The sequence below is a fragment of the Citrus sinensis genome, chromosome 3 (assembly GCF_022201045.2).
Source record: "Citrus sinensis cultivar Valencia sweet orange chromosome 3, DVS_A1.0, whole genome shotgun sequence".
NCBI lineage: Eukaryota > Viridiplantae > Streptophyta > Magnoliopsida > Sapindales > Rutaceae > Citrus > Citrus sinensis.
Window position 1 is genome coordinate 4,748,295 of NC_068558.1, and position 16,410 is coordinate 4,764,704.

Genomic DNA, 16,410 nt, shown 5'->3' on the forward strand with positions numbered 1-16,410 from the left:
CCAATTTTAAAAAATAAATAAATAATTAAAATTTTAAAATTTAAAAATCTTAAAATTAATCTTTACTAATCTCTTTCTCTCGCTACCTCACAATTGTGTATTCTCTCTTTATTCTCATATTCTACAAATTAAACACTTAGTTTAACTTTCTTTTAAATTCATATTTTTTATGTTTCTTAATATATCATTATCTTCATTTCATGTTTTCCATATATAAGAACTTTTTCCTTGATTTTCATTAGCTTTACGTTTGGTAAAAAATAATTTCTATATTTATTAATTTCATAACTGATAAAAATTTGTTGATATTCATTTTTAAAAGGCGAGTTTTGTTTCTCTAGTTAGTGATGTTCATTATTTGTAGATAAAAGAATATATTTTGTTGAATGGATAAGAATTTGTGAAATTGAGAAGAAGAAGAGAAGAAAAGGTTAATTACATATGTAATTTTTGAAAAAATTATTTAGAAAATAAAATTCTTAATTAAAAAGAAAATGTGGAGAATAAATTGGTGGGTTCAAATAGCCCTACTCACAAATATCACTATTCATCATAATGAAAGTATCATTATTAATGAATGAGTGATGATACAGTCACAAACTCTTATACAAACTTATTTTGTACAAACTGATGTGGCATCAATTAATTAGTTGAATGAAAATACAAAATAATGAAATTATGTGGGCCAAGAGATATTTAATTTAACCAATTTTATCATGCCGCATCAGTTTGTACAAGATAAATTTGTACAAGAGTTTGTGGCTATATCACTACTCTTAATGAATTACGTATGCATGGTAATGTTACATGTAATAATAATAATAATAATAATAATAATAATAATAATAATAATTATTATTATTATTATTATTATTATTATTATTATTATTATTATTATTATTATTATTCTCTAGTGAGAACATTTTTACTTTAATAAAATGAAGATGCTACTGCCAAACTAAAAAAAAAAGAATAATTTTTAATACATTGAAATTTATATTTTTTTATACTTTGCTGTCCACGTCACTAGAGACTAGAGAGGGTGTGTGTGTATAATCTGCTGCTTCATATATAGAAGGGGCTCGTATAGCAATCAGCGGTGCTGCATCAAATTACGTAGTAATCTGGTATTATGAAAACTATAATTAAAATAATACGAATAAGATTAATGCTGATAAAACGGGGATGGGATCCAGAATCCGACATGCATCCCTCTATCTAGTAGCTACTACCTACTACCTACTAAATACTAGTTTGTATATGTCCCATTCTCCGTAATCATAATAAAGACTTGTACTGCAGGGCATGGACTTACTCGGTCGTTGGCCTCGAAAATGACTCGGCAAATGAAGAGCACAAATAAAAATTAAAGGGGAATGAAAAAACAGTCAAAAGAAAAACAAAAAGACATTATTCTACCAACACATAAACGAGGGAGGCTCCCACCCAGTACGCACCCACCCACTATACATATATAAATATATATACATATGCGCGTTAGGGTTAGTTTCTAAGCCCATCTTAATCGATTCTCAGGATTAGTGCGACTGAGAGACAATGGGAATAATTATAAGGTGGTCATTGGTATTCTTGGTAGCCAATGTTGTAGGTATGTGGGAAGTGAATATGGGTGCTAGTGCAGCAGGGCTCAGTGCCGCACAGTGCAAGGAAGAGAGGAGGATTGGGCTGAATGAATGCAAGCCAGTGCTGTATGGTAAGCTTCCGTCACCATCGTGCTGTGAGCGCGTTCGGGTTAGCCATATTGAGTGTGTCTGCCCTGTTATCACCCCCAAGCTGGCCGCTCTCATTGATGTCAACCGTGCCATTCGCCTCATTGAAGGATGCGGTAGGAGAGTCCCTCGTCACTTCAAATGTGGGAGTAAGCTACTACGATATTTACAAACACATCTTCTTTATACACACAGTTCCTCTTTCATCGTCATCTTTGTTAAAATGAAATATAATTACCTTCATCTTCATTGACATCAATTTTTTGTTTTTCTTTTTTCAGGTATTACAACTCCTTGACTTATCTCCCGGTTAGTTAATATACTCAGCCTGCTCCTATACATATATATATATATGGAGACGGTTGGAGTGATTAATAAAACGCTGGAATTACTTTTAACGCTCAAGCTTCATATATATTTTATTTGTCTGGTGTAATGGTAACTCTACTTATGCATTATCTTCATCAAATTAAGCGTTTCTCTTATTGCTTTTCAATAATTGATTCGCTGTCTTCAGCAATCGATCCTTGATTTTCTTGTACAATTAATATTACTATTGTTCAGTCCTCTCGCACGTTGTTGGCTTGTTGCTGCGTATGTATGGCTGCAATTAAACGACTGGAAACATTTGCTCCGTGCTATTCTTGTCTATATATTGATTCCAACTAATAATAAGAAACACTACACGTATAAATTAATGGTCTTGATCGATGAGCCAGCAAAGCAATTAATATACAAAAGAAATGCCTAGCTACCAGAATGAAACGAATTAGAGGAAACAAAATGGTGATTTGGCTTTCATATCCCTTTGAAACAAATTGGTGATTTTCTTCACAATCGAAAAATGACATCCCTCAGCAGCTAACCTGGCTTCGCACTCCTGGTAGTAGCTAGCGTTTCTACCTAGAAACTGTCATCTCAATCTCATCTTACGCGGAGAGAAAAAAAGGACAGAATGTAATTAACAAAAAAAAAAAAAAAGAAGACAAACGATACCGTTTTTATCAGACTTATCACGCATCCAAACGCTGCCGTTTAATTGGACTTCGTCGCGTGTCAACTTCAGTGAAACAACGAAAATGAAAAAGAACGATCTTGATTCTTGACAACTTCACAAAATAATTGACTTGCCAACTCCCCACCCCGATCCCTCTGTTTATAATTATGGGCACTATTCATTACATTGTACTTCTCCGTCGTTGTCACAGTCAACGCCCCTTGTTTGATCCGAATTCCCCATCTGGGCTCTTCTCCTCCCGCTCAAGCATCCAATGGTTCGCAGGCAACAAAACGACCTCGAAACCCCGCGTTTCACCTCCCTCATTCTCTTTTTCCTGGCCCTGATCTCCTTCGCTGTAGTCTACACATTCCTCTCTTTCATCTTCAGACCGAATGGACACCCCTTGGATGCCAAATTTGAGTCTTTTACAGTGGCCGAAGAGGGTGATCAAATCGGTCAGTGTTGTCAAGGGATTGAGAATTTGGAGTTCTGGGGGGGTGCCGTGAAGTGGGGCTCTGATTTTAAGTTCAATAGTTCTCGAATGTGTTGTGAGGCTTGTAAGGCTATGTGTACTGGCAACGATGGGCCTTGTTTGTGTGATACTTGGGTGTTTTGTGGCAACAAGAAGTCGTGTGGATCCCGATTTGGTGAGGTCAGTTGCAATTTCAGTGCTTTCTTGTTCAATTTCGATGCCAGTGAGTGCTCTGTGTGAAATAATTTCTATTCATCTCAGTGTTGGTTAAAGAAACAAAAAGATGTATTGGCCCCTGATCGGCAAGATGCAGGGCAAAAGGTTATGTGGACTTCAGGGCTGATCTTTGGGAAAGGACAGGTATGTACTCTATGTTTGGTGATCAATTAAGAATGATTTGAAATAATTTATAAATTTTTTTTGTGAATTTCCTTGTTAATTGTTATTGAAATTCAAGACTGTAATTATTAATTTTGTTATGAAGTTACATGCTTAGAATTTTGAGTTCAAAGTCTTGGAAGAGGTCTTCACATTATAGTGACTGTAGAGCCTCTTGTTGTTGTTCTTCTTGATTCTCCACTGGCCATTGTTATAAGGTTTGTGTTTCTGTTTTCAAGTATCTTATATGAAGATCAACTGGAAGTACGATGGCCTAATATTGATTTTCTCTTGGTTAATTATTTCCTGTTGACCCATACTCAGCAGGTTTTGGAGGTATTTTAGATCCCTTTCTTGTTATCAGGAGGCAGTATTTGAGCTGTGGTTGGAAATTTTTTCTAGTGTTGCTTCTTAGAATATGTTGTAGGTTTGGTGTAACCTGAGAGGAGAACTTTAATTTAAACTTGATGATATTTAGGAAGCTGCGGCTTCGTGAATTTGGAAGTAGAAGGGATTAGTTCATAACATGTTTGTCACCTAAAACTTGTGTTGCTGCCCATCATGTCTTACATCATTGATATTGCTGTTATGGGAATATTTTCTTTACCTTTTTACCCTCTACATCCACAATAATGTTAGATATTATAAATATTGTTACAAGTGAAATACACTGTGTAAGTTGAGGTAACTGTATGATTTTCCAAAGTATAAAGCACCTGACCTGGCTGACCAATTGAGGTCCATGATCAAACTAATTGCAGCCCTGAAGGACTATCATCACTGATGTATATTTTGTCTTTTTGTCATGTATGTTATACATTGTCCTGTTTTTCTTTTGTTCTTCAATTTTAATAATTTAATAATTATTTCTGGTGGTCCACTCATCTTCTCTATTGATGCTTACTTTCTTCTTTCAGGGAATTGTTGGGTTGGAAACAGAATATGGCACTCTTCACATAAAGGTAAGTGCTTTGGCTTTTCGAGGACCCTATCTTGAGGACAGTAAATCTTTATTTGTTAAGTTGGCATCTTTTGCATTAATTAGGTGAGAATACCATGGCTTCAGTAATCTCTCAGTTGTAGAGCTTCGAAATTATGTAATCATTGATACATACAATGATATGTCTGTGTGCAACATCTGCTATTGAATATTTTTTTAGGTGAGCCAAAATAATGCATCCTCTGGTTCATAGTTATAGAAATTATCTTGCTCTCAACCTAGATCACTCGTTTATGTTCTTCAATATTAAAGCCATCAGATTTTGCTCTTAGTGAGATATTAACTCCTGGGCTTTGTCCAACCTGCTGTTTCCTTGTCTACTTCAGTGGTAGAATTAGGTTTTGAATACGTTTTAACTGGGTATAAAAAGCTCTGATATTTTGCATCTGTGATTATCAAGGTTGAGATTGAAATATTTCATTGCTCATTATCCCTTAGTGAATATTCTTTGTTCTTGCTTGGAAAACCCCTCATAAGTTCTTGTTATTTGGTGTTTGAATTATTATTGTGAGAGCAAAACTATAGTACTGTTCATTTTCATAGTTAATCAGTTCTGTTGGCCCGCTGACAAAAACTAGTTCTGCTGCAGCTCTTCCCTGAGTGTGCCCCGCATTCTGTGGCCTATATACTTGAGTTGTTGACATTACGCCATTGTGCGGGTTGCCAATTTCATCGTGCAGAGAGCCGTGGTCAATCTTGGGACATTGAAGGAAACCACATAAAAAATGTAAGCCTATCCTTTTGAGTTTGCCGTTTTTGATATAATTGGAAATTTTGGTATGTAGAAATATTGTGTATCTTCGTTTTTGTTATGGCTTTTATTTTCAGTTAAGCATTTTGGATGCGTCTCTGTAGTTTCATGTAAATTGGCAAAGTCAAATTGCATCTTTGTATTACGATTTTACATGGTTTTTGTTTCAACCAAATCATTTCCCGTTCGTTTTGTTTCAATGTACTGCATGTTTATTTTAGTGACTCCATTAAATTCTACTAGTTCATTGACACACTAAAGGATGATTGTAAAACTATGCATCTTGGTGACAATTGGAGTCTAATCCCCGGAGTTGTTTTGTAAATTTCCCAGGCTCCTTATGGCCCACCATTTGGGTTGATTCAAGGAACACTGGAAGCCCTAGGAACCGCATTTAAGAAGATTCCCAGAGAAGTTTGCCCTAGCATAAGAAGAGGTTCAGTTGCATGGATTGGCTCAGGTCCGGAGTTTTTTATAAGCCTATCAAACCATGAAGAATGGAAGAATTCATACACCGTGTTCGGTTCCGTTCTTCCAGAAAACATGGAGATTGCGGAGAAAATTGCATGGCTCCCTACGAAATCAGATGTTTGGAACAATATTAACGTGACTGTTTTGAAAAAGCCTGTGCCATTGAGGTTAAGAAGATTGAAGAAATCAAGTCTTGGAGGTGTTGATGCAAATGTGAAGCAAGAGTGAAAGGTTTTAGTTTCCTAATGAGGGACAAAGTCACGGAGATGTTTGACACAAATGTGAGATCAGAGTTGATCTTTTTATCATTTTTTTACCTTTTTCTTTTGTTAATATTTTGAGTAAAGAAGCCAAGTTGATGTGGTTTATAGATTGCCCTGGTGCTGTTGTGCTTCGTGCAAATTGTAAGAGTATATTTAAACAAAATCTTTAAATGAAAGAGAGGTTTTTATTTAATTTTAAGACCTTTTGTTCTTAGATAGTGCTAGTATGAGAGAACTAGTGAAGTAATAGTTGCATAATCAGAATTTTGCTTTAACAGGAGGAGCTTTATATAATAGAGAATTAGGACTTGTTTGGTATTGTTTCTGAATTTATATTTTCTAAGAATAAAAATGAAAATAAAAATAATGTTTTGTAATTGCTGTATTTTGAATTTAAGCATGCGTTAGGTATCATTTGAAATGTCTCTCTCTCCCCTACGATAAAACCTGTAAATTTTATTTCTGTTAAGTTATTCCTGATTCCTTATTTCTTTTATGGGCCCGGGCCGGGGCCCGGTACCATCGTGTTTCCGCCATCTAAAATACAAGTACCAAAACATAATAATATCGTGGCCAGAAAGTTGCCGTTAGAACAATAGAACTGTTGACTGAATCCTAGCTTTCCTTTACGCAAAAACCACACCCCACTTGAAAGTTGAAACTACCCGCCGCCGCGCAACTGACAATAAAAACCTTCCCACCCAAAAAAATAAAAGATCAGCTGTCTCCTTCTCGTTCCTCCTGCTCGGCCAATTCCCAAATTAATCCCCGAATCAGTCCAATCAACAAACACATGGTGCTCGAATTTCACCAACACATAATCGCAGAGCTTCTCCAAGAGCCCAATGGCGGTCTCGTAATCCTCTCCTCAGGCCTCTCCCTCCCGAAGCTAATCGCCTCTGTTCTCCTCCTCCATTCCCCTTCACAGGGCACTCTCCTCCTCCTCTCATCCTCTCCTAACCTCAAATCCCAAATCATCCACTACCTTACTCCTAATGCTCCTCTCTTACCCTCCGAAATCACCGCCGATCTTCCCGCGAACCACCGCCACACGCTTTATTCATCCGGTCAAATCTTTTTCGTCACCCCCAGAATCCTTATCGTTGACTTATTGACCCAGAGACTCCCCACTTCCAATCTCGCTGGTTTAATCATTCTCAATACCCACGCGCTGACGGAGAACTCCACTGAGACTTTTATTTGCAGGATTATTAAGAGCTTGAATCGGGAAGCGTATATTAGGGCCTTTTCTGATAAACCCACAGCGATGGTTTCTGGGTTTGCCAAGACGGAGCGGATTATGAAGAGTTTGTTTATTAGGAAGCTTCATTTGTGGCCGAGGTTTCAGGTGAATGTGTCGGAGGAACTGGAGAGGGAACCACCGGTGGTGGTGGATGTGAGGGTTCCGATGAGTAAATACATGGGAGGGATTCAAAAGGCGATTCTGGAAGTGATGGATGCTTGTTTGAAGGAGATGAGGAAGACTAATAAGGTCGATGTGGAGGATCTGACAGTGGAGAATGGCCTGTTTAAGTCGTTTGATGAGATTCTGCGGAGACAGTTGGATCCCATTTGGCATATCTTGGGGAAGAAGACTAAACAGTTGGTTTCTGATTTGAAGACTTTAAGGAAGTTGTTGGATTATCTTGTCAGGTATTCTAAAAAACAGCAATTACATTGTTGTTTTTAAATATAGAGTTATGCATTAAACCATTTTACATAGTGTGATGTGACTCAATGTGGATTACTTAAGTATGTTGAAAGGGGTAAAAAATTTTATGCTGTTATGGTTTCTGATTGAAGGTTACATGTGTCATTTGGTAGGTATGATGCGGTGACCTATTTGAAGTATTTGGATACACTGAGAGTGTCAGAGAGCTTTCGCTCTGTTTGGATATTTGCAGAGTCCAGTTATAAAATATTTGACTATGCGAAGAAGCGGGTTTATCGCTTCACAAGGTCAGATGGTGTGGAATTGAATGGGCAAAGCAAGAGCGTAACAGGCAAAAAGAGAAAATTGAAGAAAGTTGATAATAATGAAGATGAAGGTGAGTGTTGTCCTGTTGTATGCTTTGTTCTAGTTTATGTCTTCCTGTTTGTCTTATGTGGCTTGTGAAACCTTTTAAACAGAGATAACTAAAAGAGTAGGTACCTGAAAAGCACTTATGTGTCATTTTGTTGAACTCTTTTGTGTTTTGTGTTCACTGAGCACAGATGGTGGTACTTCATCTACAAGTACAAAGGTAGTTCTGGAAGAAGTATTGGAGGAGGCACCAAAGTGGAAGGTGTTACGTGTGAGTGAGTGAGTTCCATTTTCTTTCATATCTACATTTGTTGTTGTGTAGTCTGTAATAAGTTTTAAGATAGTAAGATGTGATGTATTGACATGTATAATTTTGATAGTCAATGTTTCTTGTCCAAGTCTTACCCCCTATGCTCTCTCACCCACACCCCCCACCAAACCCCCCCCCCCCCCCCCCCCCCAAAAAAAAAGAGCTTCTTGTCCAAAAGGTACCTTTTGTGTTTCATCCCTGTATTTTTTCTTCTGTTATATTATCCATTGCATGTCACTTTAGTATGTCATTTTAAATTGGATTTCTCTAGCAAGATGAAACAAGAATGAAGTATAAACTCTCCGAGGGTTTATTCTGAGATTGAATATGATAATTTTATCATAGGAGGTCCTTGAAGAGATAGAAGAGGAAAGACTAAAGCAGGCTTTATCAAGGGAAGAAGTTCTCCTTGATGGGGAAGAAAATGATCATGGTATTGTCCTGGTGGCTTGCAAAGATGAGTGCTCGTGTATGCAGCTTGAAGATTGCATCAGGAATGGCTCAGAAAAGGTTTTTGGCATTCTTTAAGTGTTATGATCCCTTTGCTATTCTCATTCTCATTTTTCATGTATTGGCATCTCATCACTGCTGTCTGTTCTGGCAAGATCAAAGCTGGATTGCTTGCAGTACTCCGCTGCACTCTACCATTTGATTTCTGAGCTGAAATCTTGATTTCATTTATTAAAAGATCTATGGGAAGTTTCTTTTTTTTCTTGATGAAATAGTAATGTTTTTATTTGATGAAATAATAAAATGTTTGTTTTACAATAACCTGAAATATTGCATTTTTTAGAAATTTACATTTTAATCTTGAGTCTACTTATTGTATTCACAAGTTGGTTTATATTATGTTTTGATGATAAACTGTTTAGTAAAACCAAGTTGTATTGTAATTTGTTGTGAAGGTCATGCGGGAAGAATGGGAGAAATACTTGTTGAGTAAAGTACAGCTGCGTGGTGTGCAAACCTCATCAAAGAAAAAGAAATCTAAGGAGCCGAAAGGTTATGGAATTCTTGATGGAGTTGCTCCTGTAAAAATAGCACAGAATGCAGAAGCTAGTAGTGTCAGCAAACAGGAACATGATGCACTGTTGGCTGCAGCATCGAAAATAAGGAACCAAGGTAAAAGTGATGATGGTGATAATCCTGAGACTTATTATGGAAGCAAAGGACCTGGTAGAGGACGTGGAAAAGGAAGGAATAGAAATGGCCCAGCATGTGTTCCACAATCTGCAAATAAAGATAGTAAGAGTAACAGCAAAGCAGCGATAGAAGATAAACCCGAAATATCTGGTTCAGGAAATGAAGGCCCAGCAGATGAAATTCACTCCGGTGTAGTAGGTTATTCTGGAGGCATGCTTGAAACTGCATTTGTTGAGAAAGAGGTTCAGTGGAAACGCAGTCTAAAGACTGATACTGCAGAGTCCAAAGATTCCAAGCCAGTGCCACCTGTACACTTTTATGCGCTAGAAAGTGACCAGCCCATACTTGATATTCTGAAACCCTTTGTGATTGTTGTTTACCATCCAGACATGAGTTTTGTTAGACAAATTGAAGTCTACAAAGCTGAGAATCCTTCAATAAAATTGAAAGTTTATTTTCTCTTTTACGAAGATTCCACAGAGGTGCAAAAGTTTGAGGCTAGTATACGGAGGGAGAATGGAGCTTTTGAGTCATTGATCAGGCAGAAATCATTTATGATGATCCCAATCGATCAGGTTTGATCTTGTGTGGCCAAGAATTCTGTTTACTGTGACAGTACTCATTTATTCTTCATTTTGGTACTGAACTGCTTAGCAGTTTTCTGGATTTCATTAATATTTTAATCATTGATTCAAAGTAAGGGATGATGAACATCAACAAATATTGCTAGTGTCTCGTACAATTAATTCGGCCTTGATTGCCGTCTTCTCTTAAGTTTCTTCCTCTCTCAGTTCAAGTACTTTAAGTTCTAAGTATAGTTTGTGAACGAAGCAATGGATTCACCTCTGTTTATGCTATAATTTTTCCCTTTGGTTATGTAACTCAGTTGTTTTTCTGAAATCGATTAAAAATCAGGATGGGCACTGTCTGGGATTGAATTCTTCTACAGAGGCACAGGCCACCACTTCCCAGAATGCAATAACTCGAAAGGCAGGTGGAAGAAAGGAAGTTGAGAAAGAAATGCAGGTGCATGGAATGCTTTGCATATGAACTTTGCTGTACTTCAAATATATATTTATATTTTCTTTTTCACTGGAATCCCCATCATTTCAGGTCATAGTGGACATGAGGGAGTTCATGAGTAGCCTCCCTAATGTTCTCCATCAGAGGGGCATGCGCATTATACCAGTGGTTTTGGAAGTTGGTGATTATATTCTGTCACCATTAATGTGTGTTGAGAGAAAGAGTATCCAAGATCTATTTACAAGCTTCACGTCTGGCCGCCTTTATCACCAAGTGGAAACAATGGTCCGCTATTACAGAATACCTGTTCTTCTGATTGAGTTTTCACAAGACAAAAGCTTTTCATTTCAGGTAACCTGAATTAAGTCTTGTGCAGAGAATTGTTATATCCTATTTATTTAAGCTCAGGGACTGCTATCTGGTAGCCTTAACGGTTTTCTGTTTTGGTTTTCTTGGTTCTCCTTTTTTCAGTCTGCAAGTGATATTGGTGATGATGTGACACCAAATAATATTATATCCAAGTTGTCGCTGCTTGTTCTACATTTTCCTCGCTTGAGAATCATCTGGTCTCGCAGTTTGCATGCAACTGCTGAAATATTTGCTGCACTGAAAGCAAATCAAGATGAACCTGACGAGGCAAAGGCAATTAGAGTTGGTGTCCCCTCCGAAGATGGTATAGTGGAAAATGATGTGAGGTAAGTTTTCTTAATTTGAGTTTTTCATTTTTGAAAATTTACAGTTGCATTGTTCATGATAATTGCTCTTAGGTGGAGGATGTTCTGCTATGCAGAGAGAAAAGCAAGGCTTGTGCTGGGCCTTGTTGTGCCCTGTGCTTTTGCGCAGGGATGGAACTTTCCATCATTGGGCTCCCCCCATTAGATAAATCTTCTAGGAATTTGATGGCCAAGAACCTGCAAATGCCTCCTGGTTGCCCTTGGTGTCATGAAAATTAATGGTTATTTACTTTCTCCATTACAGAGCCGAAAATTACAATACATCTGCTGTGGAGTTCCTAAGGCGACTCCCTGGTGTGACAGATTCAAACTACAGGTCTATAATGGATGGATGTAAGAGCTTGGCTGACCTGGTCCTCCTACCAGTAGAAAGGCTAGCTGAACTAATGGGTGGTCAGAAAGCTGCGCAGACTCTCAGAGATTTTCTTGATGCCAAGTATCCAACATTACTATAGTACTCACCAAATCTCAACTGGGACTCTGGAACAGAGGCTGTAAGTAATTTATTCAATGTTTTATTTTATTTTTCTCATGTATCATTGTTATTGGTGTAGAGTGGGTAATGAGAGCACTTTGCCTTTCCCATTTGTATTGTATTTTTTAGTCATCAAATGTAATTTTTCTTTTGGAGAGATTAGTTTGCCATTTCACAGGCTTACTAGTTGCTGTTGTATAAGAAAATGAAACGTCAGAAACTAATGGCAAAAAATTTAATATTCTTTTATGCTTTCCCTCTGTCTAACTTTTTTCGTGTTTAGTTAGGAGACATATATCATAATACAAGTATGTATCATCAAATTAACGAATTGAATTCTTCTGCTGATCAAAGGATAAAGAAGGGTTGGTTACGGAAACATGTTTATTTGAAATGGTGTGAAAATGATAACATGGACTGTGAAATTGGTACCATGTGGAATGTATTATTATTAGTAAGGAAAATGACTGGTAACCCCGGAATATCAAATTGGTAGTATGAAACGTTATTCAAATGCATGTTAAGTTATTCAAATATATGTTATGGGACTAATAGCATGTGATGATAGTGAGTGAAGATCAAATTTCAAAGTCGGTCCTCTGCCTCTGATCTTCTGGTGTTTCTTATAGTGAAGCCATGTACAGTGTACTGGATTGATAAAAAAATCATAAAATTTGAACTGTGAATGAGAGAGCGAACGGTACCTAATTCTGAATGAACGCTAAGATAATACAACAGGATAACAGGCAACACAATTTTTGTTACATCAGCGGAGAAATTGCTTATTTTTCACGCTCAAGCATGCAGCATAGTTCTTATCTCACACATGATCTGATCATAATTCGCAACTACGGCAGACGGATGCTACTCTTGATTTGCCTTCATTAGCTTGTAAATGGTTTCCTCATCTGTTTTGAAGGCTTTTAGCTAGTAAATCTGCTTTTATCCCGCTTTCAAAGAGGGTACTACCCAGTGTAACTGTTCCAGGATTCGCACTTCCAAATATCCCCATGGTACCCCCACCACAGTCGCCTCTTGTGTAGTTTACAAAATGGATGAGTCCTCTGGGGATGACGAAAAGATCACCAGCCTGAAGCGTTTGTACAAACAGCTTGTTTCTGGTGTCGATGAATGAGATTTCTAAAGGCCCGTCTAATGCTACCAGAAGCTCAGATGATCTCGGATGGTAATGCGGAGGCGTGATGCTTAAAGGAGGATAAAATGTTCTAGAAACTGAAACTCCAAGCCCTTCCAACGCTGGAAATATTTTCTTGGTCACTCTGCGAACTATGGACTCAGTTTTGCCCGTGTAGTTCACCCTCTGCATGTCTCTGAGGCCAGTGAATGTGAAATATTGTCTAGTTACGCTGTTGATGTCAATCCCTGGGGGCACCAAGAAATCATCCAGGATATCTGGGTCTCCTGCATTGGCCGAAATTGCAAAGGCTATTAGTATTACGACGCTGCAAAGTCTTCTCATGTTTCTCAGTTGGGTTTTATTTGAGTTCCCAAGCTGTGGCTCTGACTCTATATATCGTACGTGTATGGTGTATAGGCAGAAAGTAAATGTAAATCTCTAACTTGAAGCTTGCAGCAGCATTGGGCTTGATGGCAACATTATACTTGTTTATTAGATAATCAACGGGTCCCTGACTCCCTGTTGGGCAGGCGGCGATGATTCTGAGGGAATGCCACAGGATTGATAATTGACTTCTTGATGTCTTAAAGAGTAATTATATAATATATGATAAACGCTCTTTTATTATTTTAGCATCTTGAGATAATCCATTCTCATTGTACTCATCGCTTGCCAAGGTCGTATTTTGGTTCTCATGTCACATACAAACACATGCGTTGGAACTTGGACGGTAACAAATTGACATCTATTTTTTATTTTTTGTAATTGTCGAAAATGTTTTCGTTTTCGAATCGATGTAAGAAAAATTAAGAAGCAAGCAAGTAAAAATTGATCATTTGCTTTATTATTATTATTATTAATTAACAGGCATCCTTAAAGGCACAGTGATTGATATAACTATTTTTAGAATTTAAATTTATTAAATAATAGTACAATTGAACATATCTTAAAAAATCTGCACAAATAATTACAAAAATTTGGGAGTGCCTTTTGTCCCTTTGTTAACACAATTAACAAAAATTGTCTGCATTCTATGTACTTAAGGCCAACAAATGAAACTAACTTTGCTACTTTGTGGAAATTTGGAAGAGAGACAGGTTAACAAAGGGGAAAGGCACTTGCAAAATCATTTTTCCCTTTTTTTTTTTTGGGTTGGGGGGGGGGGGGGGGGTTGGGGTTTAAAACTCTGGGATAATATAAATACTGTGAAGTTAAGTTGTAAAATTCATGGGTTATGGGGAGAAAGTGTTATTTTCTCCATTAACAGGGTACCGAATTGTTTTGCTTTCTACAGACATTTTCTTATTTCAGTGAGTTAAGTACAAATAATTTGTTCATAAATAAGCCGATTTATGCTACCAGAAGGCAGAAGCTAAGGGTAAAAGGAGTGGCATTTCGTTATAGTTACTAAGGCCATTTTATTTACATCAGTGGATGATGGTATTTTAATTTCAACATTTTATTTGGATTTTAATTCTCTATTACACACTGGATTTCAGTGTGATGTAACATAAAAAATGGATCAATTGCAGACTTAGTAGAACAAAGGATGATGAAGTGAACAGCATCACTTCTCCGAACTTCTGGTCAAGAAAGAAAATTGCAAACTAAGTTAGTAAAATAGATTAATAGATGATCGGGTTCAGGTTCCCAAAACTGTAACCATAATATTATTTATTCCTTATTACAACTGTCATACAACAGGTTAATTACAAGATAACCTTTCATTTGTCACATATCATGTTGCTGGACAAGCGCACACAATACATGCTCTACATTACTGGACTTCGAAAGTCCCATTGAATGCTATCATATCATAAGCTGGGGGCGGCTGGGGACATCATTAGAAATGGTTAACTTCTAATTACCTACCTCCGCTATTTGTAAAATGATAATTTTCAAAATATTATTGTAAATTTAAATTTATCTTTATTTTTGTTCCAAAAAAATAAGGAGTACATGGATGAAATTTTATTTTATCTTCTTAGTAAAAAGACAATAGATTGAAGTTTAGAATAATTTAAGGTGGTGTTTGGTTGGGAGGAGAGAATGTAGGAGATGAAAGTAATTTAAATTCTCTTTTTATTTTTATTGTTTTGTTTGATAAAATGTATAAGAATTTAATTTCGATTAGAATTTAATATCCATCATAATGTAGAATTTGAATTTCATATTAAATAGTGAAGAATTTAAATTCCTCTTATATCAAAATTATCCTTCAATTTTTTAACTAATTTAATGCCATTAATAATTATTATTTATAATTTTATTTTGTTGATTTAATATTATAAATGGACCTCCACCAGAAAGTCGCCGAACCTTGCCGGATCACCGCCGGACCACCATTGGACCTTGCCAGAAGGTCGCCGGACCATCGTCGGACTCCGCCAGAAGGTCGCCAGATCACTATCGAATCTCGCCGGAAGGTCACCGAACCACCGTCGATCTCGTCGGAATTATTGACAGTGTTTACTTTACAAAATAGAAACATAAATCAGAATCAAAATTGTAGAATCCACCTTAATTTAGGAATAGGGAATGAGAGATTGATTCCAAGAAGGGGGTTAGGAATCAATCTCCCACTCCTTAAATTACTAAATTCGCCCCCACCAAAATTTTAAAATTTCAAAAATACCCTCTATTAAATAAAAAAAATATAAATAAAAAAGCAAACATTTCACAAACAAATGTAGCCAAAAAGCCTCCATGGAACCCTCGCAAACAAGCCTCCATCACAGCACCGGGATCGGGCACTGAAGCAGCATCACCCCGAATTGCGTTGAGGAGCAGCACAAATTGCGTCATTAGCGCTTTCACATCATTAGAGCACTAAAGCTCCTCGAACCGCAGCAGCAACACTCGCCATCGCTGGAAACAGCAGCCATCTCGCCCCTGTCAGCAACCGTTGTAACCCACGATGATGATGATTATTGTTCTTATTATTATTTAAGAAATAAATTATGGTGATTTTTGATATTATTGTGTTGTTGATGATGATTTTTTATTCCGATTATTTTATTGTTGTTATTATTATTATTATTATGATGATGATGATCATCATCATCATTTTTCAATAATAATAATAATAATAATTAAAATACTAAATAATCATTATTATAAATTATAAATTTATTATTATTATAATTATTATTGATAAAAGTATTATACTTAGTTAATATATTTAATAATACTATTATTATATTATTAACAATAATTAATAATAATAATAATTTTTGAATAATAATAATCACAATAATTAAAATAAAAAATAATAATTATGACATACGTAATTATGATTTTTTTTTAGTAATTTAACTCATTTCTATTCTGATTTCCACACAAAGTAAACACATTAATGCCCTCCAATTTATTCTAATTCCGATTGCTACAGTTCAAGTAAATAATTTATTATGATTCTCATTCCTTATTTCCTATTACAATCCATTCTAATTCGTGCTTATTTCAATTCTAACTTATTTTAATTTTTATTTAATAAACA

At 36.4% G+C, this 16,410-nt stretch overlaps 4 protein-coding genes across 5 annotated transcripts; 3 read left to right on the forward strand and 1 right to left on the reverse strand.

The window, feature by feature from the left end:
- The first annotated feature begins 1,476 nt into the window (after positions 1-1,476).
- LOC102623440 (uncharacterized) lies at positions 1,477-2,364 on the forward strand. The gene is made up of 2 exons (XM_006477008.4): positions 1,477-1,879; positions 2,012-2,364. The coding sequence occupies exons 1-2, from the start codon at positions 1,558-1,560 to the stop codon at positions 2,026-2,028; spliced, it is 339 nt and encodes a 112-aa protein (XP_006477071.1). The 5' UTR covers positions 1,477-1,557; the 3' UTR covers positions 2,029-2,364.
- Positions 2,365-2,849: 485 nt separating this feature from the next.
- LOC102623933 (hypothetical protein) lies at positions 2,850-6,264 on the forward strand. Its single transcript, XM_006477009.4, has 5 exons — positions 2,850-3,382; positions 3,464-3,562; positions 4,498-4,542; positions 5,170-5,307; positions 5,665-6,264. Exons 1-5 carry the CDS (start codon positions 3,002-3,004, stop codon positions 6,028-6,030), a joined length of 1,029 nt encoding a protein of 342 aa, XP_006477072.2. The 5' UTR covers positions 2,850-3,001; the 3' UTR covers positions 6,031-6,264.
- Positions 6,265-6,625: 361 nt separating this feature from the next.
- Positions 6,626-12,022, forward strand: LOC102624221 (DNA repair endonuclease UVH1). 2 transcript variants are annotated; one of them, XM_025098259.2, is made up of 9 exons: positions 6,626-7,718; positions 7,890-8,113; positions 8,280-8,359; positions 8,744-8,908; positions 9,304-10,116; positions 10,457-10,567; positions 10,655-10,915; positions 11,036-11,259; positions 11,332-11,533. In XM_025098259.2, exons 1-9 carry the CDS (start codon positions 6,859-6,861, stop codon positions 11,441-11,443), a joined length of 2,850 nt encoding a protein of 949 aa, XP_024954027.2. In that variant the 5' UTR covers positions 6,626-6,858; the 3' UTR covers positions 11,444-11,533. The 2 variants fall into 2 exon arrangements, with proteins under 2 accessions (XP_024954027.2, XP_006477073.2); XM_006477010.4 differs by lacking the exon at positions 11,332-11,533 and adding an exon at positions 11,543-12,022 and having other exon boundaries at positions 6,631-7,718.
- Positions 12,023-12,677: 655 nt separating this feature from the next.
- Positions 12,678-15,716, reverse strand: LOC102613957 (germin-like protein 9-3). Its single transcript, XM_052438438.1, has 3 exons — positions 15,635-15,716; positions 15,231-15,383; positions 12,678-13,195 (listed from the first exon to the last, which is right to left on the reverse strand). Exons 1-3 carry the CDS (start codon positions 15,714-15,716, stop codon positions 12,678-12,680), a joined length of 753 nt encoding a protein of 250 aa, XP_052294398.1.
- Between the last annotated feature and the right edge of the window lie 694 nt (positions 15,717-16,410).